Here is a 23,527-nt window from a genome sequence, read left to right on the forward strand (position 1 = left end):
CCTTATCCAGCCGCACGGGCTCCTACTCCACTTGTTTTCTCCACCTCAGCAATGATATATTCTCTCTTCTCTTTCTTCCCAACTCCACCCGAGCAAGCTCATGGCATCGCTGTGAGCTCTTCCAAACACCACCGGCATCTCATTGTCCATGACTGCAAACTCCTTTGTCCACCTCCCGCCATTGGCTCTGATTGATCAGATACCACTAGTACAACCGTGTGTCACAGATGTTGGGACCGTTTGAAGTCGGAGTTGGAAGCAGTAGATGTGGTTTTTGCCAGTGGCGGAGCTTCAAGCCCATTGCTGGACGGGCTAAAAACAAGGAAACAACCTATCGAACGGTGTTCCAAGGCCTAGGAGTAAAACAAAGTGCACAAATTTCAAAATGTTGGGCGGGCCATGGCCCATTCGGCCTTGTCGTATCTCCCCTGGTGGTTTTTACAAACCAAGAGCGGAGGTGGAAGTGGAACCAACAAATGAGTTTGCTGGAACGGACTGAAAGCAGAGCTGGAACCAGCAACTGCTTTTGCTGCAATGGTTGGAGTGTTTTGGAGGTGGCGACGGGCTGAAATCCTGATTTGTTGCAACCGGCAACCACAAAAGCTACTACTGATGAGTTCTTTTTGCTACCCGTGCGGCGAGGGTCGTCGGCGGGGGTGGCGTTGGAGGTATGACGGTTGCAACGACGTTCGACATGACCGCCAAACGAGGCAAGGCGTGCTGTTACGGGGGATGCGTCAAGGTGTCTCGTAGGCGATGAAGAGTGGCGGCAGTGGTGCCACAACTAGCGATGAGACCGGCTGCGAGGGGTAGGGTCGCTGTGAAGGAGGCGGCGTCGCGGTGCGGAAGGTACGTGGCTATATTTACAGGAGGAAGACAATTGTAGAAGGAAGACGGCCCTGAGGGAAGGATCTAATCATGTGGCCAATAAGACATAGATCGAACGGTCGGGAGAGGGCCTGTCGAAATTTTGGCCGGTCGACCGGCGCCGAGCGCGCTGGCCTTAAAATAACTTAGAAAATTCGACGACACTTTTTTTAGAATCGAAGAAGCACTTGCCGAACTTTAACGCCGGCTTTGCTGAAAACTCCGTATAACAAACCAGAAAGATGCGCCCGTCATCCTTGCCGAGCTTAAAATAGCTACTCCCAGTAGTTGTACACAAGCGGCCACCCCTTGCCGCGGCGATGGCAAGCCACCAGCTACGCCTCTTCCAGCTGCTGCTGCTGCTGCTGCTCTCGTCGGCTTCCCACGCCCGGGACACCATCTCGCCAGGCCAGCCGCTCAGGGGCAACGACACGCTGGTCTCGCCCGGCGCCGGCAGCTACGTGCTCGGCTTCTTCACGCCGCCGGGCTCCAACAACACCTACATCGGGCTGTGGTACGCCAAGGTCCCCGTCCGCACCGTCGTCTGGGTCGCCAACCGCGCCGACCCCGTCCCGGGCCCCGTGGAGCGCAACGCGCGCGCGACCCTGTCCGTCTCCGCCGACGGCACGCTCTCCGTCGCCGACGCCAGCTCCACCGTCGTCTGGTCGGCCCCCCCGGCGCCGGGCGCGGGCGCCGGGAGGTGCACGGCGCGGCTGCTGGACATCGGGAACCTCGTGGTCTCCGACGCGAGCGGCGCCGTGGCGTGGCAGGGGTTCGACCACCCCACCGACACCCTGATTCCGGGGATGCGGGTGGGGATGGACTTCCGCACCGGCGCCAACATGACGCTGACGGCGTGGACGAGCCCCTCCGACCCGTCCCCGGGGCCGGTGGTGGCGGTGATGGACACCACCGGCGACCCGGAGGTGTTCATCTGGAACGGGGCGGAGAAGGTGTGGCGGTCGGGGCCCTGGGACGGGCTCCAGTTCACCGGCGTCCCGGACACGGCCACCTACATGGGCTTCAACTTCAGCTTCGTCAACAGCGCCAAGGAGGTGAGCTACAGCTTCCAGGTGGCCAACTCGAGCATCGTCTCCCGGCTAGCGCTGAACAGCACGGGCGCCGCCGGCGGGCTGCTGCAGCGGTGGACGTGGGTGTGGGCGGCCGGCGCGTGGAACATGTACTGGTACGCGCCCAAGGACCAGTGCGACGCCGTGAACCAGTGCGGGCCGAACGGGGTGTGCGACCCCAACAGCCTGCCGGTGTGCGAGTGCCTGCGCGGGTTCGCGCCGCGGTCGCCGGAGGCGTGGGCGCTGCGGGACAACCGGGGCGGGTGCGCGCGCGCGACGCCGCTCGACTGCGGCAACGGCACGGACGGGTTCGCGCTGATGGCGCACGCCAAGGTGCCGGACACGACGGCCGCCGTGGTGGACTACCGCGCGGGGCTCGCCGAGTGCGCGCAGCGGTGCCAGCGGAACTGCTCCTGCACGGCGTACGCCAACGCGAACCTGAGCGGCGCGCCGGGGCACCGCGGGTGCGTGATGTGGGGCGGCGCGCTGGAGGACCTCCGCGTGTTCCCCAACTTCGGCCAGGACCTCTACGTGCGCCTCGCCGCCGCCGACCTCGGTACGTGCCGGCCTACGTGTCTCCGTTCCGTTTGCACTCGTTTTTTTTCCTACAATTTTCTACTGTTATAAATTCGAATGGAATGTGGCATGTGATTACCCATGATGGTTCTTGGTAGGTGAAAATTTGTTCCATCCTATCCTTTGGTCCAAGCACAGATAGATTAATTAGATTGGAGGCAACTTTGGGCTGGCATCTGAAACTTTTTGTTTTGGGTTAATTATTAACTTAGGCATTTAGCTTTTGGCATGTGCAGAGTGCCGGCTTTAGTTTGTCCCGATCGAGCACCAGCTAGTGGGAAAATCAAAAATGTTAGAACTAGATCTTGCACAGCTGTTTAGTCAGTGAGGGGCCTTGCTGCACTGTTCTGTTTCGAGTGAAAGCCACTTTTTAGGAGCAATTAGGAAAGTAATTCAACGAATTGTTAACTTTGGGCATGGTCAAACTTATTCTCGAGCATAGTCATACCATAATGCGGTGCAACTGTCCTCTTATTATGAATGAACTTTGAGTACTACCACTCGGTTAGATGAGAGGTTGTGATCATCAAATCCTGAGAAATCTGCAAACAAAGCAACCATTACATATACTCCCTCCGTTCCTAAATATTTGTCTTTCTAGACATTTCAAATGACTACTACATACGGATGTATGTAACATATTTTAAAGTGTAGATTCACTCATTTTGCTTCGTATGTAGTCACTTGTTGAAATGCCTAGAAAGACAAGTATTTAGAAACGAAGTATGTTGAGGCGTTGAGGGCATGGGCTAATATAAATCCTTGCTCGGTTCGAGGAAACGTAAGCTTGAAGACACCATACTGTTAGCGGGCGATGTAACTATCATTTGATTAATAAAGTAAGCCTTCCCGTCAAAAGAATAAAATTGTTGTGGCTTCTAAAGCTTTATTTAGGGGAGGAAAGTTGATGTTTTTTTGAAATTGGAGGAAAGATTATGCTATTTTTTGAAATTGGGGGAAAGTTGATGTTGATATACCCTAGAACCTTTTTCTTGATCTCTTTATTGGCTCTTGTCAATGTATCTTCCTTTGATTGGGTTTGTTAACAGTCCGGCAAGGCGGCAGGAAGCGTGCACCTGAGCTGGACCGCGATAATGAGCATTTGTTCTGCGCGATCAGCAAGAGTGCGCTTTACAGAGAGAGCGCAAGCTGACAGCAGCAACCGGTAGTGTAATCAGTAATCACCACTTATTAGAAAAATGAACAATCGAACACCACAAACATGATTCTAGAACAGCTTTGATGATGATGCCCACCCTGATGGATACCCCATGTCGATCCCATGGATCTTCATTCAGAAGCGACAAATGAGGTACATCTGTACTGTGTGAGCTAGGCGGCTCCCGTTTTGCAAGGGGTACAGACGTACAGTTGATGAGAAGAGAATCTCCATCTTCCACCCTATACATGTGGATAAATTTTAAGCTCGGCCACCTGAATGCGATTAGGCCCGGAACGCGTACAAAGTACAGTGGTGTCCTGGCGCTGTGGCTTTCAGATCATCTCCCTGATGTAGACCCGACGGTCCGCTCCAACGGGAGTATGGCGAGCGAAACACGGTTTGCCAATGCAGCAGTTGAGTCGAGTCCACCCCAAGCAAGCAGCCGGAGACCTCCGGCTAGCTCCAGGGAAGAGGAAGACGGCTTGGGTGGCGGCAGCGCAATCATGCATGCGCTCCTCCCTGCACCACCACACAGTGCACACCTGAAAAACATAGCCACATGGGAGGGAGACCAGTGAAATTGACCTGACAGATTAGCAGCAGTTCCGCACGTCGGCCTCGCTTTTTTCAGCGTCGGCCCTGCTCTGCTAGTGGAGGCAGCCAGGCAGGGTCGCAGTCCCAGTCTGACCTCCCGGCGCTCCTGCCAATGAGCGACGGGCACGTACGGCGGTCCGTTCCTTGAGGAAGAAGCGATTTCGTGTCGCAACGGTGCAGGTCACCGGTGAAGCGAGGAGCATCCAGGCCAAATTTAGGTGTCTCCGTTGGGCCGAGTATGTATTTGGTGATGCTGCCTGTCTATGTCTAGTCCAGATGCCGTGAGGAATCGCAGGACGTCGCGACGGATGATGACGCCCGACCAGTGTCCCAGTCCACGCATTTTTTTTCTTAATATGGTAGGTGTGGGGGGTGCGTTTTCCACGTGTGGTTGACGCGTGTGAGGCATAAGGTAGGTGTGTATGCCCGATGAATGATGATGCATCACCGAAAGTAAGGGAGGAAGGAGGCCATGCCACTCTGTCTGTCTGTCTGTCTGACATTAGATTCAGTTGCCAAGGACCCAAACAGTTGGCAAAATTGCGTATACACTGCATGTTTACACCGACAGAGGGGGGAAAACACCTAGCAATTTACTGTTATTTTTTAGTGGATCTTATTAAGGGCCTACACACCGGCAAGGGTGTTGTCACTGTTTTGTAGCAGCAGTATCATATCCTGTTAGGTAACGATCAAGACACCCCCAGAAAAAGAATTACAGTAACATACCTGGACTCAGCTGCAATGCTTGCAAGCTGTGACTGGACCATCCTCTTCGTCAAGTATTTCTGTTGGACAACAAGGACAAATGTTGGATCAACAGACCGGCCTTTACTTCGCTAGTTACTTTGCACATGCAGCATTGCTAGCCATGGAGCCCCTTGCTTTATGTTGTGTTCGGAGTCCCACCGAACAGGACCCCGGACCCGAGAGGCTTAAAAACCTGGTAGGGCTTGCCCACCTACCAGCATTTGACATACGGGATCCAGTGATCTGCAAGCAAGGGCTACATAACGCATTCAGAATGTTTTAAATGAACTAGCTAGCTAGTGTACTCTATGTGCAAAATACTACGCAACCAATGTCTTCGAACCGAGATGCTTGAGCACTGCTTCCTAAGAGCAGCGTGTCTACCAATTTCACCATGGCGGCTAACTTCAAATAATAGGTAACTTAAAAGAATAATAGCTATTATCTTGGGAATCGTCGATATCAAATACAAAAACATGTGTATTACATAATACTACAGTACAGAAGATCACACAATTAGGAAAAAAATTCAGAAAAGTGAACCAATGGCAGAGTTCACTAGATGCATTCAAGTGTTCAACCTATGTCTGTGTGCCGATATTCACATGCGAATATATCAACACAAGGTCGCAAATATGTTCTGTTCGCAATGTTCTCAGCAGATCTCCAAATGCTTACCATGTTCATCATCATACTAATATATGAGTGCTTACTACTGTATTGTGTACATTGACATCTAAGCTTTACGGAGACACAAATATAATGTTGTAGATAAGATACAGCCATGTCCATGATCAAACTAAATCGCGATTTTCTTGCACAGATGCACCTAGCAAGTCCGATAAGAAGGCGCACGTTATAATTACAGTGGCTGTGAGCATCTGTGTACTGGCAGCTATTATAGCGCTTGCAGGGTTCTTCTGGTGGAGAAGAAAGAGGGCAAGAGCAAGACAATCAGGTAATTCCAAATGATCTATGTGGTTCTAACTTGCAGATAAGAAGAACATTGCCTCTCTTTAGTCGAAACATAAAGAACTTCTGGAAGAAAAACTGAGCTCTTATTTGCTGTTGTCATTTCTACATATGATGTTTCAGTAGGAGCACCAAGTAAATGGAGTGGTGTTTTGCACAGCAGAACACTAACGAGTGAAGGAACCAGTCATGGGGCTGATCTGGATCTGCCAATATATGATCTGGAGACAATAGCAGAAGCCACACAAGGCTTCTCAACTGACAACAAGCTCGGTGAAGGTGGTTATGGGCCAGTATACAAGGTACTGAAGTTTTCAAACACAATTCATTAGTAGTTTTGAAGCATCGGGAAATCGGCACTTTAGATCTTGCAAAGAAGTATAACAATAAGATGACATTCTAGTTTTCCATGGTAGTATAGAACATTCTCACGCGTCGGATTGAAAATACTTTGTTCGAAACTACAGGGTATGCTTGAGGATGGACAAGAAATAGCCGTTAAAACACTTTCGCAAGCATCGACGCAGGGTCCTGATGAGTTCAAGAATGAGGTTATGCTGATAGCGAAACTCCAGCATCGGAATCTTGTTCGACTGATCGGCTGTTGCATCTGTGGACAAGAAAAGATACTCATATATGAGTACATGGCAAACAAGAGCCTGGACTTCTTCCTGTTTGGTATATGCACTTACTTAACCTCTGTGAGCATCAAAGTTCCCTGTCCTCCAAAGAACAGATACTAATTTACCTGTGTTATTATTATCAGACAAATCCAAGAGCATGCTTCTTGATTGGCAAACCCGGTATCGCATAATCGAGGGGATCGCCCGAGGTTTACTGTATCTTCACCAGGACTCAAGATACAGGATCGTCCACAGAGACCTCAAGACAAGCAACATTCTCCTGGATAAGGACATGACCCCTAAGATTTCAGACTTCGGCATGGCGAGGATATTCGGCGGCGATGACTCGGAGATCAATACGCTTCGAGTTGTCGGCACGTAGTAAGTTTCAACAAGCAATTCAATTAATTTGTTGCAGTGGCTACATGGCAACAAATGGATGATCCTTACATGGCTGGTTCCCTGTTGCAGTGGCTACATGGCTCCGGAGTACGCGATGGACGGGGTTTTCTCGGTGAAATCAGACGTGTTCAGCTTCGGCGTCATTGTGCTGGAGATCATCACTGGCATCAGAAACAGGGGCGTCTACAGCTACTCCAGCCACCTAAACCTTCTAGCACATGTAAGCCTGAACATGTAGCTCGTCAATATCTCACCACTATCTCTGAATCTCTGAATTTTAGAAAAATTTCTGAATCTCTGAATTCTTGTTGGCAGGCGTGGAGCCTGCTGAGCGAGGGGAAGAGCCTGGAGCTGGTGGACGAGACCCTGAAGGGGACGTTCGAGTCCGAGGAGGTGGTCAAGTGCCTCAAGGTGGGGCTGCTGTGCGTGCAGGAGAACCCGGACGACCGGCCGCTCATGTCGCAGGCGCTCACGATGCTGGCCGCCGCCGACGCCGCGTCGCTGGCGACCCCCAAGCAGCCCGGCTTCGCCGCGAGGCGGGCCGCGGCGACGGCGACGGCGACGGGCACGGAGGACACGTCGTCGAGCAGGGCCGACTGCAGCTTCGTGGACAGCATGACCATCACCATGATCGAGGGCCGGTAGAGACCGTCATGGTTTTGGTGATTTGCGTAGCCTAGCACTGAATATATATTTTTTTGGTGAAAGTTGAGATGTGTATTTGTGCAATTGTACAGCGAAAAGAAATCAATGGATGGGTGATGAGCGTTGAAGTTGTTCGTGAGACCTTGCCGCCGGCGCCGTCGCCGCCGGCCATGGGAGGGGCGCAGAGAACACGGCGGCGGCCGCGGGTTCCGAAACCGGCGCCGGCGGGAGGAATATGCGTGCCGCACGATGGCGCGCCACCTTTTTCTTTTGCGACGGAGGAGATTCCCGCTTTACTTTGGGCCAGAGCACGGAAGGCCGTGGCGCACGGCCCGGGCCTTCGGGAACATGTATGCTCCGCGGGTCCCATGAGATGCTCCTTTTTTTTGTACTAAGGGCGTAACATGAAAAGATGTCATTTGACTCTAAAAACAAAAAAGATGTGATAGGTGCTTTCCTTCCAATGTTGGTATTCTAAATTCTAGATGCTTTTCTTCTACTCGTGTTGATAATTACTTTTTGTTGGCTTTATTGAATTGATGTGAGCATCATGTCACTATATGATCATACCTGACAGACATCGATTTGATAAAATGGGCGACGTTACATAGCGGGAAATGTTTCCTCCCCAAACTCTTCTACTCTGGAACGTATAAACCGAAAAATATGATGACTCAAAGAAGTTCCCTAACTTTGTAATGCACCCATTATTTAGAACAACTACAAAGGTAAGATAAGATATGTAAGGACTCCAAATACTCGGATCAGCAGAAAAAGAAATGCAAAAATGTTTGCTCATGTCTCCAAAACCTATTGATAAGGAACACATTCAAATGTTTGGGATAATCAACCCTTCCACGTAATTGTTAACAAGGGAAATCTTAACTCGGGAACGTCAGATATAAGGCAGTTGCAAGCGAACGCCTTCTCTCCCGTTGGATTCGATTGCATGTATCTTGGTGCGGGATTTGAGCCACGCCAGATTTTTAAAGTAGGTCACTATATGATAAATGCCAGCAGTGGCTAGCGAGGCGCCGTCGCACCTAGGAGACCTTGGATCAAGTCTCGAGCTCCCCCTTTCTCACTAGATGGCATTCTGTAGAAACATTTAAAATGGTAGTTTATAATTGAACTATGTCACATGGCACTTTAAACATTCCCCCCTTTTATTGTTTCGTTTTTGTACATGGCATTTTCTACTCCCTCTGTTCCTTTATATAAGGTGTATTATTTTTGGTACTGTGACCAATGCACATAATTATAGAGATATTAAGATGAAATTACCCTTGGCAAATTTGTTGGTTAGTGGCAAGTAAATCAGTGAGTCTAGGAAAGTAAGAGATACATGCAATCGAAAGAGATATACTTTCCTTCTTTTACTACAAGTAGAGATACACGCAATCGGGAGAGAGATAATTTCCTTTTTATGAAGGGCTAAAAGGGGAATTACAAGGATTTCGAAGAAATGCATCTTACGTTGTGGAGTTTTATCAAAAACCAAATACACCTTATAAAGGAACGGAGGGAGTATTTATTAAGAGATGGCATTTTTCATTTATTAAGAGATGGAATTTTTTATATTAAGAGATGGCATTTTTAAATTAAGGGGTGGCATTTTTTATATTAAGAGATGGTATTTTTTAATTAAGAGATGTGATATTTTTTATTACTAAGAGATGAATTTTTTTAATTATTAAGATATGGCATTTTTGTTTAAGAGATGGGATCTTTATTATTTAAGAGATGGCATTTTTTGTGTGATGCTTAAATGCCATCTCTTTAAAGAGATGACATCATTATTATATGCTTTTTGAGAATCACCTGTAACTTTGTTCATACTCATAACAATTACAGGTACACTGATTTGGACATTAGATCCAAGAAACTACAAAGTAACTCCTATGACTAAGAATTGAAATGAAATTTTTTGGAAACACCTTCGCGGTATCAATATTTGCTCGAAGAAATACTCCAAAAACTTCGATAAGAGGCTGCAATTGGACTGAAGCAACGGTGTTGTCACTCTTTCACCTGCATGAACATTACAAATAATAGTTTTTGAAAGCGCCTTGAGCCGCCCATCCAAAAATATGGAGATGTCATTTTTATTATTAGGAGATGGCATTTTTTTGTGTGATGCTTAAAGGCCTTTTTTTCGCGTGGTGCTTAAGCTGGGCTTTTCTTTTTTAATGTTTGAGAGGATCGCGTTTTTTATGTGGATGATGACATTTTTTAAAGTTTTTGCATGAAAAAATATATGTAGATCACTCGCTTTTTTTATAAAATGTTTTAAGGTGGCAATTTTAAACAAAATAAAAACACTTTAACTGGGCCTTTTCTCACCATATGCCATTTTTTGTAGAAACATTTAAAATGGTAGGTTATAATTGAACTATGTCACATGGCACTTTAAACATTTTCCCCCTTTATTGTTTCTTTTTTGTACATGGCATTTTCTATTTATTAAGAGATTTCATTTTTCATTTATTAAGAGATGGAATTTGTTATATTAAGAGATGGCATTTTATATAAGAGATGTCATTTTTAAATTAAGGGATGACATTTTTATATTAAGAGATGCATTTTTTATATTAAGAGATGTAATTTTTTACTAAAAGATGTGATTTTTTAATTACTAAGAGATGATTTTTTTAATTATTAAGATATGACATTTTTATTTAAGAGATGGCATTTTCTATGTGATGCTAAAATGAGATGGCATCATTATTATATGTTTTTTGAGAATCACCTGTAATTTTGTTCATACTCATAACAATTACAAGTACACTGATTTGGATCTAAGATTCAAGACAATACAAAGTAACTCCTACAACTAAGAATTACAATTAAATCTTTTGGAAACACCTTCTTCGTGGTATCAATCTCTGCTCGAAGAAATACTCCAAAAATTTCGATAAAGAGGTTGCAATTGGACTAAAGCAACAATGTTGTTACTCTTTCACCCGCATGAACATATTACTAGATGGAGGGCAGCGGAGGCGGCGACAACGACGGTGGCTCATGGCTTCATGACGGTGGATGGCAGTGGCTAACGACTTCACAATGGAGGGCGGGGGTGACTCATGGCTTCACAATAGAGGGCGGCGGCGACTCGCGGCTTCACGCCGAGGTGGTACTCGTAGGCAGACTTGTAGACGGTGTAGGCGGCGAGCTCGTACTCCGAGAGTGTTGCCTCGAAACGTGTGGTGGCACCCTCTTCACCGGCGTCCAGCGCCTCCTTCGTGGTGAATTGAGCGACCTCCGCCTCGCGGCGGATAGCCTTCGCCGATGTCCAGAGCACGTCTTACAGCTCGTTGAAGCAGTGCCACCCTTGGCTCCCGTCGCTGCGGGAGAGGGCGCCGTGCTAGTGCGCCTGCTCATGGCGCCACGGCTTGATGGTGTGGCTGCTGTAGCTGCCGGCCTCCGCGTCGTGCCGGCGCTTGCGCGGCGGCGACTAGCGGCGGTACCACGTCCACGACCAGCACTTTCTCTCGACATGGCTGCTCTCGTCATAGCTAAAAAAAAGGTGGCGGAGGGGATAAGATAGCAACAGATCTAAATGCGGGCCGGGAACCTAAATTGCCAGCTACCCCTAGATTTTTTTTGAGTAAATAGAGGATGAAGGGGGTGGTTTGCGGGCCTAGTAAAATGTTTACGTTTTTTAGGGTAAAGACTAGCTTTATTGATCAAACTCCACACGAGGTGGGATACAAAATGGATCATGAGGGTGGAGCAACCACACATGTCGCCCCTGATCCAAAGAGTACGAGAATTTAGCTAGTATATCAACATCTACATTTGCTAATCTACCTTCGAAAGTTATATTACAATTAAAAGAGGAAACAAGCTCGCTAATCTCCTTGATGATTGGCCCGTACAGTCCATCAGCTCCATTCTGTATGTCATGCACAACTTGCTTCGCATCTAAAGCTATGATAATATCATGCATGTGGAGGTCTTGTGCCAATGCAAGCCCCTCGCGAATAGCTAACGCCTCCATTGACGCCACACTTGTTACACCGTGAATAACCAGCGACGAGCTTCCTAGGAAGTTTCCCTCGGTGTCTCTGCAAACAGCGGCACAAGCACCTCCCACATGGGATCTCGCCAACTGCGTCGGTGTGGATCTTTGCTACCCTTGGCGGTGGTGCTTTTGGTCTTGCAACCCCTCTGTTTCCTCCCAAGCGGGCTTCTCTGGGTTTGGGTTTTAGTACTTCCAGCTCTTTGATGAACCTGCTGATGAACTGGTCTATTGCCGCTAGGCTTTGGTAAATTTGCTCATGAATAGCCTGTCGTCATGCCCACCAAATAGCCCATAGCGTCACTGTTGGAAATATGCCCTAGAGGCAATAATAAATTGGTTATTATTATATTTCCTTGTTCATGATAATCGTTTATTATCCATGCTAGAATTGTATTGATAGGAAACTCAGATACATGTGTGGATACATAGACAACACCATGTCCCTAGTAAGCCTCTAGTTGACTAGCTCGTTGATCAATAGATGGTTACGGTTTCCTGACCATGGACATTGGATGTCATTGATAACGGGATCACATCATTAGGAGAATGATGTGATGGACAAGACCCAATCCTAAGCCTAGCACAAGATCATGTAGTTCGTATGCTAAAGCTTTTCTAATGTCAAGTATCATTTCCTTAGACCATGAGATTGTGCAACTCCCGGATACCGTAGGAGTGCTTTGGGTGTGCCAAACGTCACAACGTAACTGGGTGGCTATAAAGGTACACTACAGGTATCTCCGAAAGTGTCTGTTGGGTTGGCACGAATCGAGACTGGGATTTGTCACTCCGTGTAAACGGAGAGGTATCTCTGGGCCCTCTCGGTAGGACATCATCATAATGTGCACAATGTGATCAAGGAGTTGATCACGGGATGATGTGTTACGAAACGAGTAAAGAGACTTGCCGGTAACGAGATTGAACAAGGTATCGGGATACCGACGATCGAATCTCGGGCAAGTATCGTACCGCTAGACAAAGGGAATTGTATACGGGATTGATTAAGTCCTTGACATCGTGGTTCATCAAATGAGATCATCGTGGAACATGTGGGAGCCAACATGGGTATCCAGATCCCGCTGTTGGTTATTGACCGGAGAGTCATCTCGGTCATGTCTGCATGTCTCCCGAACCCGTAGGGTCTACACACTTAAGGTTCGGTGACGCTAGGGTTATAGAGATATTAGTATGCGGTAACCCGAAAGTTGTTCGGAGTCCCGAATGAGATCCCGGACGTCACGAGGAGTTCCGGAATGGTTCAGAGGTAAAGATTTATATATGGGAAGTCTTGTTTTGGTCGCCGAAAAAGTTTCGCGCATTATCGGTATTGTACCGGGAGTGCCGAAAGGGGTCCGGGGGTCCACCAAGGGGGTCCACCTGCCCCGGGGGGCCACATGGGCTGTAGGGGTGTGCGCCTTGACCTATATGGGCCAAGTGCACTAGCCCCAAGAGGCCCATGCGCCAAGAGATAAGGGAAAGAAAGAGTCCTAAAGGGGGAAGGCACCTCCTAGGTGCCTTGGGGAGGATGGACTCCTCCCTGGCCGCACCCTTCCTTGGAGGAAGGGCCAAGGCTGCGCCCCCCCTCTCCCTTGGCCCTATATATAGTGGGGGGGAAGGGAGGGCAGCCACACCTAAGCCCTGGCGCCTCCCTCTCCCTCCCAAGACACATCTCCCTCCTCCCGCAGCGCTTGGCGAAGCCCTGTTGGAATCCCGCTACTTCCACCACCACGCCATCGTGCTGGATCTCCATCAACCTCTCCTCCCCCCTTGCTGGATCAAGAAGGAGGAGACGTCGCTGCTCCGTACGTGTGTTGAACGCGGAGGTGCCGTCCGTTCGGCGCTAGGATCATCGGTGATTTGGATCACGACGAGTACGACTCCATCAACCCCGTTCTCTTGAACGCTTCCGCGCGCGATCTACAAGGGTATGTATATCCACTCCTCCCTCGTTGCTAGATGACTCCATAGATAGATCTTGGTGACACATAGGAAAATTTTGAATTATTGCTACGTTCCCCAATAGTGGCATCATGAGCTAGGTCTATGCGTAGTTTCTATGCACGAGTAGAACACAAAGTAGTTGTGGGCGTTGATTTTGTTCAATATGCTTACCGTTACTAGTCCAATCTTGATTCGGTGGCATTGTGGGATGAAGCGGCCCGGACCGACCTTACACGTACTCTTACGTGAGACTGGTTCCACCAACTGACATGCACTAGTTGCATAAGGTGGCTAGCGGGTGTCTGTCTCTCCCACTTTAGTCGGATCGGATTCGATGAAAAGGGTCCTTATGAAGGGTAAATAGCAATTGGCATATCACGTTGTGGTTTTGCGTAGGTAAGAAACGTTCTTGCTAGAAACCCATAGCAGCCACGTAAAACATGCAAACAACAATTAGAGGACGTCTAACTTGTTTTTGCAGGGTATGCTATGTGATGTGATATGGCCAAGAAGAATGTGATGAATGATATGTGATGTATGAGATTGATCATGTTCTTGTAATAGGAATCACGACTTGCATGTCGATGAGTATGACAACCGGCATGAGCCATAGAAGTTGTCTTTATTTATTATATGACCTGCGTGTCATTGAACAACGCCATGTAATTACTTTACTTTATTGCTAACCGTTAGCTGTAGTAGTAGAACTAATAGTTGGCGAGACAACTTCATGAAGACACGATGATGGAGATCATGATGATGGAGATCATAGTGTCATGCCGGTGACGATGATGATCATGGAGCCCCGAAGATGGAGGTCAAGAGGAGCAAAGTGATGATGGCCATATCATGTCACTATTTGATTGCATGTGATGTTTATCATGTTTATGCATCTTGTTTACTTAGAACGACGGTAGTAAATAAGATGATCCCTCATAATAATTTCAAGAAAGTGTTCCCCCTAACTGTGCACCGTTGCGACAGTTCGTTGTTTCGAAGCACCACGTGATGATCGGGTGTTAGATTCTAACATTCACACACAACGGGTGTAAGACAGATTTACACACGCGAAACACTTAGGTTGACTTGATGAGCCTAGCATGTACAGACATGGCCTCGGAACACAAGAGACTGAAAGGTCGAGCATGAGTCGTATGGTAGATACGATCAACATGAAGATGTTCACCGATGATGACTAGTCCGTCTCACGTGATGATCGGACACGGCCTAGTTGACTCGGATCATGTAATCACTTAGATGACTAGAGGGATGTCTATCTGAGTGGGAGTTCACAAGATGAACTTAACTATCCTGAACATAGTCAAAAGGTCTTCGCAAATTATGTCGTAGCTCGCGCTTCAGTTCTACTGTTTAGATATGTTCCTAGAGAAAATTTAGTTGAAAGTTGATAGTAGTAATTATGCGGACTAGGTCCGTAAACTGAGGTTTGTCCTCATTGCTTCATAGAAGGCTTATGTCCTTAATGCACCGCTCAGTGTGCTGAACCTCGAACGTTGTCTATGGATGTTGCGAACATCTGACATACACATTTTGATAACTACGTGATAGTTCAGTTAAACGGCTTAGAGTTGAGGCACCGAAGACATTTTTGAAACGTCGCGAAACATATGAGATGTTTCGAGGGCTGAAATTGGGATTTCAGGCTCGTGCCCACGTCAAGAGGTATAAGACCTCCGACGATTTTCTTAGCCTACAAACAAAGGGAGAAAAGCTCAATTGTTGAGCTTGTGCTCAGATTGTCTGAGTACAACAATCGCTTGAATCGAGTGGGAGTTGATCTTCCAGATGAAATAGTGATGGTTCTCCGAAGTCATTACCACCAAGCTGCTTGAGCTTCGTGATGAACTATAATATATCAGGGACATATATGATGATCCTTGAGATATTCGCGATGTTTGACACCACAAAAGTAGAAATCAAGAAGGAGCATCAATTGTTGATGGTTGGTGAAACCACTAGTTTCAAGAAGGGCAAGGGCAAGAAGGGATACTTCATGAAACGGCAAATCAGCTGCTGCTCTAGTGAAGAAACCCAAGGTTGAACCCAAACCCGAGACTAAGTGCTTCTGTAATAAGGGGAACAGCCACTGGAGCAGAATTACCCTAGATACTTGGTAGATGAGAAGGCTGGCAAGGTCGATAGAAGTATATTGGATATACATTGTGTTAATGTGTACTTTCCTAGTACTCCTAGTTAGCACCATGGTATTAGATACCGGTTCGGTTGCTAAGTGTTAGTAAACTCGAAATAAAAGGCTGCGGAGTAAACGGAGACTAGCTAAAGGTGAGCTGGCGATATGTGTTGGAAGTTTTTCCCAAGCTTGATGTGATCAAGCATCGCACGCTCCCTCTACCATCGAGATTGGTGTTTGCATTGAGCATAGACATGATTGGATTATGTCTATCGCAATACGGTTATTCATTTAAGGAGAATAATGGTTACTCTGTTTATTTGAATAATACCTTCAATGGTCTTGCACCTAAAATGAATGGTTTATTGAATCTCGATCGTAGTGATACACATGTTCATGCCAAAAGATATAAGATAGTAATGATAGTACCACCTACTTGTGGCACTGCCACGTAAGTCATATCGGTATAAAACGCATGAAGAAGCTCCATGTTGATGGATCTTTGGGCTCACTCGTTTTTGAAAAGTTTGAGACATGCGAACCATGTCTATTGGTGTATATGCATGAAGAAACTCCATGCAAATGGACCGTTTGGACTCACTTGATTTTGAATCACTTGAGACATGCAAATCATACCACATGGGCAAGATGACTGAAATCCTCATTTTCAGTAAAATGGAACTAGAAAGCAACTTGTTGGAAGTAATACATTTTGATGTGTGCAGTCCAATGAGTGCTGAGGCGTGTAGTGGATATCGTTATGTTCTTACTTCACAGATGATTTGAGTAGATGTTGAGTATATTTACTTGATGAATCACGAGTCTGAATTATTGAAAGGTTCGAGTAATTTCAGGGTGAAGGTGAGAGATCGTCATGACAAGAAAATATCTATGATATGATCATAGAGATGAATATCTGAATTACGAGTTTGGCACAGAATTAAGACATTGTGGAAATTGTTTCACAACTAATACAGCCTGAAACACCATAGTATGATGGTGTGTCCGAACATCATAACTGCACCCTATTGGATATGATGCATACCATGATGTCTCTTATCGAATTACCACGATAGTTTATGGGTTAGGCATTAGAGACAACCACATTCACTTTAAATAGGGCACCACGTAATTCCGATGAGATGACACCGTATGAACTATGGTTTAGAGAAACCTAAGCTGTCATTTCTTAAAAGTTTGGGGCTACGACGCTTATGTGAAAAAGTTTCAGGCTGATAAGCTCGAACCCAAAGCGGATAAATGCATCTTCATAGGACACCCAAAAACAGTTGGGTATACCTCCTGTCTCAGATCCGAAAGCAATAAGAATTTTTTCTTGAATCGGGTCCTTTCTCGAGGAAAAGATTCTCTCGAAAGAATTGAGTGGGAGGTGGAGACTTGATGAGGTTATTGAACCGTCACTTCAACTAGTGTATAGTAGGGCACAAGGAGTTGTTCCTGTGGCACCACCTATTGAAGTGGAAGCTTATGATAGTGATCATGAAACTTCGGATCAAGTCACTACCAAAACCTCGTAGGATGACAAGGATGCGTACTACTTCAGAGTGGTACGTAATCCTATCTTGGAAGTCATGTTGCTAGACAACAATGAACCTACGAGCTATGGAGAAGCGATGGGGGGCCCGGATTCCAAGAATGGCTCGAGGCCATAAAATCTGAGAGAGGATCCATATATGAAAACAAAGTGTAGACTTTGGAAGAACTACTTGATGGTCGTAAGCTGTTAGGTACATATGGATTTTTAAAAGAAGACGGGACAATGATGGTAAGTATCACCATTAAGGAAAGCTCGACTTGTCCTTAAGATGTTTTCCGACAAGTTCAAGGAGTTGACTACGATGAGACTTTCTCACTTGTCAGCGATGCTAAGAGTCTGTTGGAATTATATTAGCGATTACTGCATTTATTTATTGAAATCTTGCAGATAGGATGTCAAAACATTGTTTCTCGACATTTTCTTGAGGAAAGGTTGTATGTGATACAACCGGAAGGTTTTGTCAATCCTGAAAGATGCTAACAAGTATGCAAAGCTCCAGCAATCCTTCTAAGGACTGGAGTAAGCATCTCGGAGTTGGAATGTATGTTTGATGAGATGATCAAAGATTTTGGGTTTATACAAAGTTTATGAGAAACTTGTATTTCCAAAGAAGTGAGTGGGAGCACTATAGAATTTCTGATGAGTATATGTTGTTGACATAGAAAGAAATGACGTAGAATTTCTGGAAAGCATATAGGGTTATTTGGAAAGTGTTTTTCAATGGAAAGCCTGGATTAAGCTACTTGAACATTGAGCATCAAGATCTATAAGGATAGATCAAAACGCTTAATGGTACTTTCAAATGAGCACATACCTTGACATGATCTTGAAGGTGTTCAAGATGGATCAGTCAAAGAAGGAGTTCTTGCCTGAGTTGTAAGGTATGAAGTTAAGACTTAAAGCTCGACCACGGCAGAAGAAAGAGGAAGGACGAAGGTCGTCCCCTATGCTTTTGTCATAGGCTCCATACGGTATGCCATGCTGAGTACCACACCTGATGTGTGCCTTGCCACATATTTGGCAAGAGGGTACAAAGGTGATCTAGGAGTAGATCACCAGATAGCGGTCTAAATTATCCTTAGAGGAATAAGGATATGTTTCTCGGTTATGGAGGTGATAAAGAGTTCGACGTAAAGAGTTACGTCGATGCAAGCTTAACACCTATCCGGATAGCTCTGAGTAGAGATACCGGATACGTATAATGGAGCAACAATTTAGAATAGCTCCAAGTAGAACAGTTATTTGAAATGGCTCCAAATGTAGCGTAGTAGTTGCATCTACAAGATGACATAGAAATTTGCGAAGTACATACGGATCTGAATGTTGCAGACCCGTTGACTGAAACCTCTCTCACAAGCATAACATGATCAAACCCAGAACTCTTTGGGTGTTAGTCACATGGGGATGTGACCTTGAGTGTTAATCACATATCATGTGAACTGGATTATTGACTCTAGTGCAAGTGGGAGACTGTTGGAAATATGCCCTAGAGGCAATAATAAATTGGTTATTATTATATTTCCTTGTTCATGATAATCGTTTATTATCCATGCTAGAATTGTATTGATAGGAAACTCAGATACATGTGTGGATACATAGACAACACCATGTCCCTAGTAAGCCTCTAGTTGACTAGCTCGTTGATCAATAGATGGTTACGGTTTCCTGACCATGGACATTGGATGTCGTTGATAACGGGATCACATCATTAGGAGAATGATGTGATGGACAAGACCCAATCCTAAGCCTAGCACAAGATCATGTAGTTCGTATGCTAAAGCTTTTCTAATGTCAAGTATCATTTCCTTAGACCATGAGATTGTGCAACTCCCGGATACCGTAGGAGTGCTTTGGGTGCCAAACGTCACAACGTAACTGGGTGGCTATAAAGGTACACTACAGGTATCTCCGAAAGTATCTGTTGGGTTGGCACGAATCGAGACTGCGATTTTTCACTCCGTGTAACGGAGAGGTATCTCTGGGCCCACATGGTAGGACATCATCATAATGTGAACAATGTGACCAAGGAGTTGATCACGGAATGATGTGTTACGGAACGAGTAAAGAGACTTGCTAGTAACGAGATTGAACAAGGTATCGGGATATCGACGATCGATTCTCGGGCAAGTATCATACTGCTAGACAAAGGGAATTGTATACGGGATTGGATTGGATCCGTGACATCGTGGTTCATCCGATGAGATCATCGTTGGAACATGTGGGAGCCAACATGGGTATTCCAGATCCCGCTGTTGGTTATTGACCGGAGAGTATGCTCGGTCATGTCTGCATGTTTCCCGAACCCGTAGGGTCTACACACTTAAGGTTCGATGACGCTAGGGTTATAGGGTTTAGAGATACGTGGTTACCGAATGTTGTTCGGGAGTCCCGAATGAGATCCCGGACATCACGAGGAGTTCCGGAATGGTCCGGACGTAAGATATATATGGGAAGTCCTGTTTTGTCACCGGAAAGTTTTCGGTTGCTATCGGTAATGTACCGGGACCACCGAGAGGGTCCCGGGGGTCCACCAAGTGGGGCCACCGGCCCCAGAGGGCAGCATGGGCCAAGTGTGGGAGGGGACCAGCCCCAAATGGGCTGGTGCGCCCCCCACAAGGGCCCAAGGCGCCTAGGGTTTAGGGAGGGGGCGCCTCCACCTTACTTGGGGGGCAAGTCTCCCCCTCTTCCCCCCCTTGGTCGCCGCCCAGATGGGCTTTGGGGCTGCCGCACCCCTTGGGGTGGGAACCCTAGAGGGGGCGCAGCCCCCTCCCTCTCCCCTATATATAGTTGAGGTCTTTGGGGCTGCCAACATATGAGTTTTGACCTCTTCCCTGGCGCAGCCCTACCTTCTCCCTCCTCGTCTCTTGCGGTGCTTGGCGAAGCCCTGCTGGAGTACCACGCTCCTCCACCACCACCACGCCGTCGTGCTGCTGCTGGATGGAGTCTTCCCCAACCTCTCCTTCTCCCCTTGCTGGATCAAGGCGTAGGAGACGTCACCGGGCTGTACGTGTGTTGAACACGGAGGTGTCGTTCGTTCGGCACTAGGATCATCGGTGATTTGGATCACGACGAGTACGACTCCATCAACCCCGTTCACTTGAATGCTTCCGCTTAGCGATCTACAAGGGTATGTAGATGCACTCTCCTTCCCCTCGTTGCTAGATTACTCCATAGATTGATCTTGGTGATGCGTAGAAAATTTTGAATTTCTGCTACGTTCCCCAACAAGACTGAGAATGATCTGGTTGATAAAGGGATCGAACTAGAGACAATTAACTGGCCAGACCGTAGCCGGACTTGGTTCTTCGGGGCTCGCGGAACCTTGGACCCTGTAACAGGGAAGTGCATTTGGATGAACGATCAAATGGACATACCAGTCAGGAAGCTTCAGCAGTATATCGAAGCAGCGCAGCAAGGGACGTTCTTTCCAGACACAGAGAACGACGAGCTCACTGATGAAGACATGTACCTAGGGTAGGGACACGGACCTGACCAAAGAGTCCTACCCTAGGACATCCCTAGGAGAAGTCACCTTTCAATCGACTTAAAGGTATCCCACTCGACGGATCAAGACACTCGACCAGAAAGCTATCACTCGACCATGAAGCCAACCACTCGACCGCCAGGAGACCCTACAGTCACTCCGCAGGCAAACGGTCAGCTGTTAAGTAGTCTTTATGGTCATCATAGCACTTTATTAGGGGCGTTACCAGTAACGCCCAACCTTAAATGTACCTTAAACCCTGCATTACTGAGGGCAGGAGGGGGCCGGCGAACTCTATATAAGCCACCCCCCTCCTCAGTATGAAGGGTTCGCACCCCAGTTATTCACACGCCAGTAATCCAATCGACCGCCTCCGGGCACCGAGACGTAGGGCTGTTACTTCCTCCGCGAAGGGCCTGAACTCGTACATCTTGGTGTGTTTACAACTTCCCAATAGCTGAGATCTAGCCTCTCCATACATACCCCCCTACATCACTGTCAGAGTTAGAACCACGACAGTTGGCGCCCACCGTGGGGCAGGAATCTTAGCGCCTGATTGGAGAAGTTGCGATTTTTCCGATCCCTTTGATCATGGTTTCGTGCGGAGTTTTGGTGGAGGGCCGCGAGATCCGTCTCGGCGCGCTCACGTTCATCGCCGACGACTCCGCCTGGCTTCAGGAGGCGCCACTCGACATGTCGACGCGCTCCCGTCCGCGGTGCGACGCATTTCCGCGCATTGTCGTGGCGTCCTCCTGCGGCAGCCGTCGACCCAGTATCGGTCGGCCCCCGTATCGTCTCCCCGCTCTGTCTCCCACCGGCGCAAGCGCTCCGGGGTCGAGACTTCAGAGGTGGGTGAGGCATGCCGTGGCTCGCCAGTCGGCCACCCGCAAGTCGCGGCAATCGAGCCCGACGAATCCCTCTGCGGCCTGTTCGACCTGTCGACTGGCTCCGCGGAGACCGCATCCGAGTGCGACAGCAGCGACCCAGCGGCTGAGATCCTGGCGGTCGATGGAACGCACAGTCCTCCCGGTTTCCCTCGCGCTGATGGAGGCGCGGGTGGGGGCGACCCGTCGCATCCCCACGATGAGTATCTCCCCGAACCTCTCACGTCATCACAGCGAGAGGAGCTTCGCCGCCGGAACACGGACGCCCTCCGCACCCTATCGTCGGAGAGTCCCCCGAGGCCCGGGCCTTGGAGGACGCGCGTTGCTAATTTGGCCGAGCGCACTCGACTGGAGAATCTCCAGCGAGCACTCGACGAGCGAGCGCGTCAGCGGGCTCCCGAGTCTAGTCGACGCCAGCTCTTCCCGCCGACGCAGGTATATCGAACCCCAGTTCAGAATTTGGCCGCTGCGGCCCGTATAGCAGAATCAATTCAGCCCTCCCAGTCGGAGGCTGGCAGGGGCTTGTTGCAGATCAGAGCGTTGCTCCGGGCGGCGGGAAACCAGAATTCCGCTGTTTCTCAGTCGCGGAACAGGATCCACAGTCGATCCGTTGCAACGATACAGTCCAGTCGGCTCACAGCCCGCGGTCGCCCCCGAGGCGTGAGGGACGTGGCGACCGGCATGATCAGTACAGAAGGAATGAGCAGTATGATCACCGATCCGATCGTGATGATCGACGTCGAGTGCCAACCCCTCCCCCGAGGAGTGGGTCATATGCGCCTCGACATCGAGATGACAGGCGCCCTCATAGCGTTGGGCAGAGGATTCCGTCGACCCCAGGGACCCAGGCTTTGACGCGAGATCTGTCCTCGTTCAAGGCTTGGTTGACAGGAACAGGGCTCATCGGGAAGGCCAGAACAGAGATGCGCCCGCCAGCAGCAGAGTACATGCTTCAGGGCCAGAGTGTTTCAGTCGAGCCATCAGAGCCGCAGTGATTCCTCCCAATTTCAGGCTGGCGACTGGAATCAGCAAGTTCACCGGTGAATCTAAGCCTGACACTTGGCTCGAAGATTACCGAGTGGCTGTACAGATTGGCGGTGGCAATGATGAGGTGGCCATGAAGCATTTGCCTCTCATGTTAGAGGGCTCAGCCAGAGCGTGGCTAAATCAGTTGGCACCCAGCAGCATTTACACTTGGGAGGACCTCTCCCGAGTGTTTATCACAACCTTTGAAGGAACATGCAAGCGACCTGCAGGCCTTACAGAGTTGCGGTCTTGCGTGCAGAAGCCGAATGAAACCTGAGGGAATACATCCAGAGGTGGATCACACTGCATCACTCGGTTGAGAATGTGCCAGACCATCAAGCAGTTTGTGCCTTCAAGGAAGGCGTTAAATACAGAGAGTTGAATCTGAAGTTCGGTCGAACTGGAGAGATGTCTCTGAATCGGATGATGGAGATTGCCACCAAGTACGCTAATGGTGAAGACGAGGACCGACTCCGGAGTGGCAAGCACAAGGCAGTCGCCCAAGAAACCGGAGGAAACTCCAGTCGGAAACAGAAGCGGAAGGCCGAGCCAGCCGCTCCTGGGGAGGCCCTGGCCGTAGCCCAGGGAAACTTCAAGGGAAAACCCAAGGGCACCTGGAAGCCCAAGAAAGTCAAGGATCAGGATGGAAACGATGTTTTGGATCTGCCATGTCACATCCACACCAAGAAAGATGAAGAGGGTAATTTTATTTACCCAAAGCATACCACTCGACAGTGCCGGCTCCTAATCCAGCAGTTTCAAGGCAAACAGTCCAAGGATAAGGAAAAAGAGTCAGA

General features: G+C 48.2%; 1 protein-coding gene across 2 annotated transcripts; it reads left to right on the top strand.

Annotated features, from left to right (window-relative positions):
- The first annotated feature begins 1,100 nt into the window (after positions 1-1,100).
- LOC125523257 (receptor-like serine/threonine-protein kinase SD1-8) lies at positions 1,101-8,125 on the top strand. Of its 2 annotated transcripts, none has more exons than XM_048688313.1 (8): positions 1,101-2,493; positions 5,843-5,977; positions 6,118-6,293; positions 6,459-6,669; positions 6,758-6,995; positions 7,086-7,236; positions 7,332-7,657; positions 7,754-8,125. In XM_048688313.1, exons 1-8 carry the CDS (start codon positions 1,188-1,190, stop codon positions 7,776-7,778), a joined length of 2,568 nt encoding a protein of 855 aa, XP_048544270.1. In that variant the 5' UTR covers positions 1,101-1,187; the 3' UTR covers positions 7,779-8,125. The 2 variants fall into 2 exon arrangements, with proteins under 2 accessions (XP_048544270.1, XP_048544265.1); XM_048688308.1 differs by having other exon boundaries at positions 1,102-2,493; positions 6,115-6,293.
- Positions 8,126-23,527: the final 15,402 nt, after the last annotated feature.

The sequence above is a fragment of the Triticum urartu genome, chromosome 1 (assembly GCF_003073215.2).
Source record: "Triticum urartu cultivar G1812 chromosome 1, Tu2.1, whole genome shotgun sequence".
Classification (NCBI taxonomy): domain Eukaryota; kingdom Viridiplantae; phylum Streptophyta; class Magnoliopsida; order Poales; family Poaceae; genus Triticum; species Triticum urartu.

Coding starts and splice junctions, on each gene's coding strand:
- LOC125523257 (XM_048688308.1), top strand. CDS start 1,188: ATGGCAAGCCACCAGCTACGCCTCTTCCAGCTGCTGCTGCTGCTGCTG. Junction 6,670..6,757: donor CCTGGACTTCTTCCTGTTTG/GTATATGCACTT, acceptor TATTATTATCAG/ACAAATCCAAGAGCATGCTT. Junction 7,658..7,753: donor ATCACCATGATCGAGGGCCG/GTAGAGACCGTC, acceptor GCAATTGTACAG/CGAAAAGAAATCAATGGATG.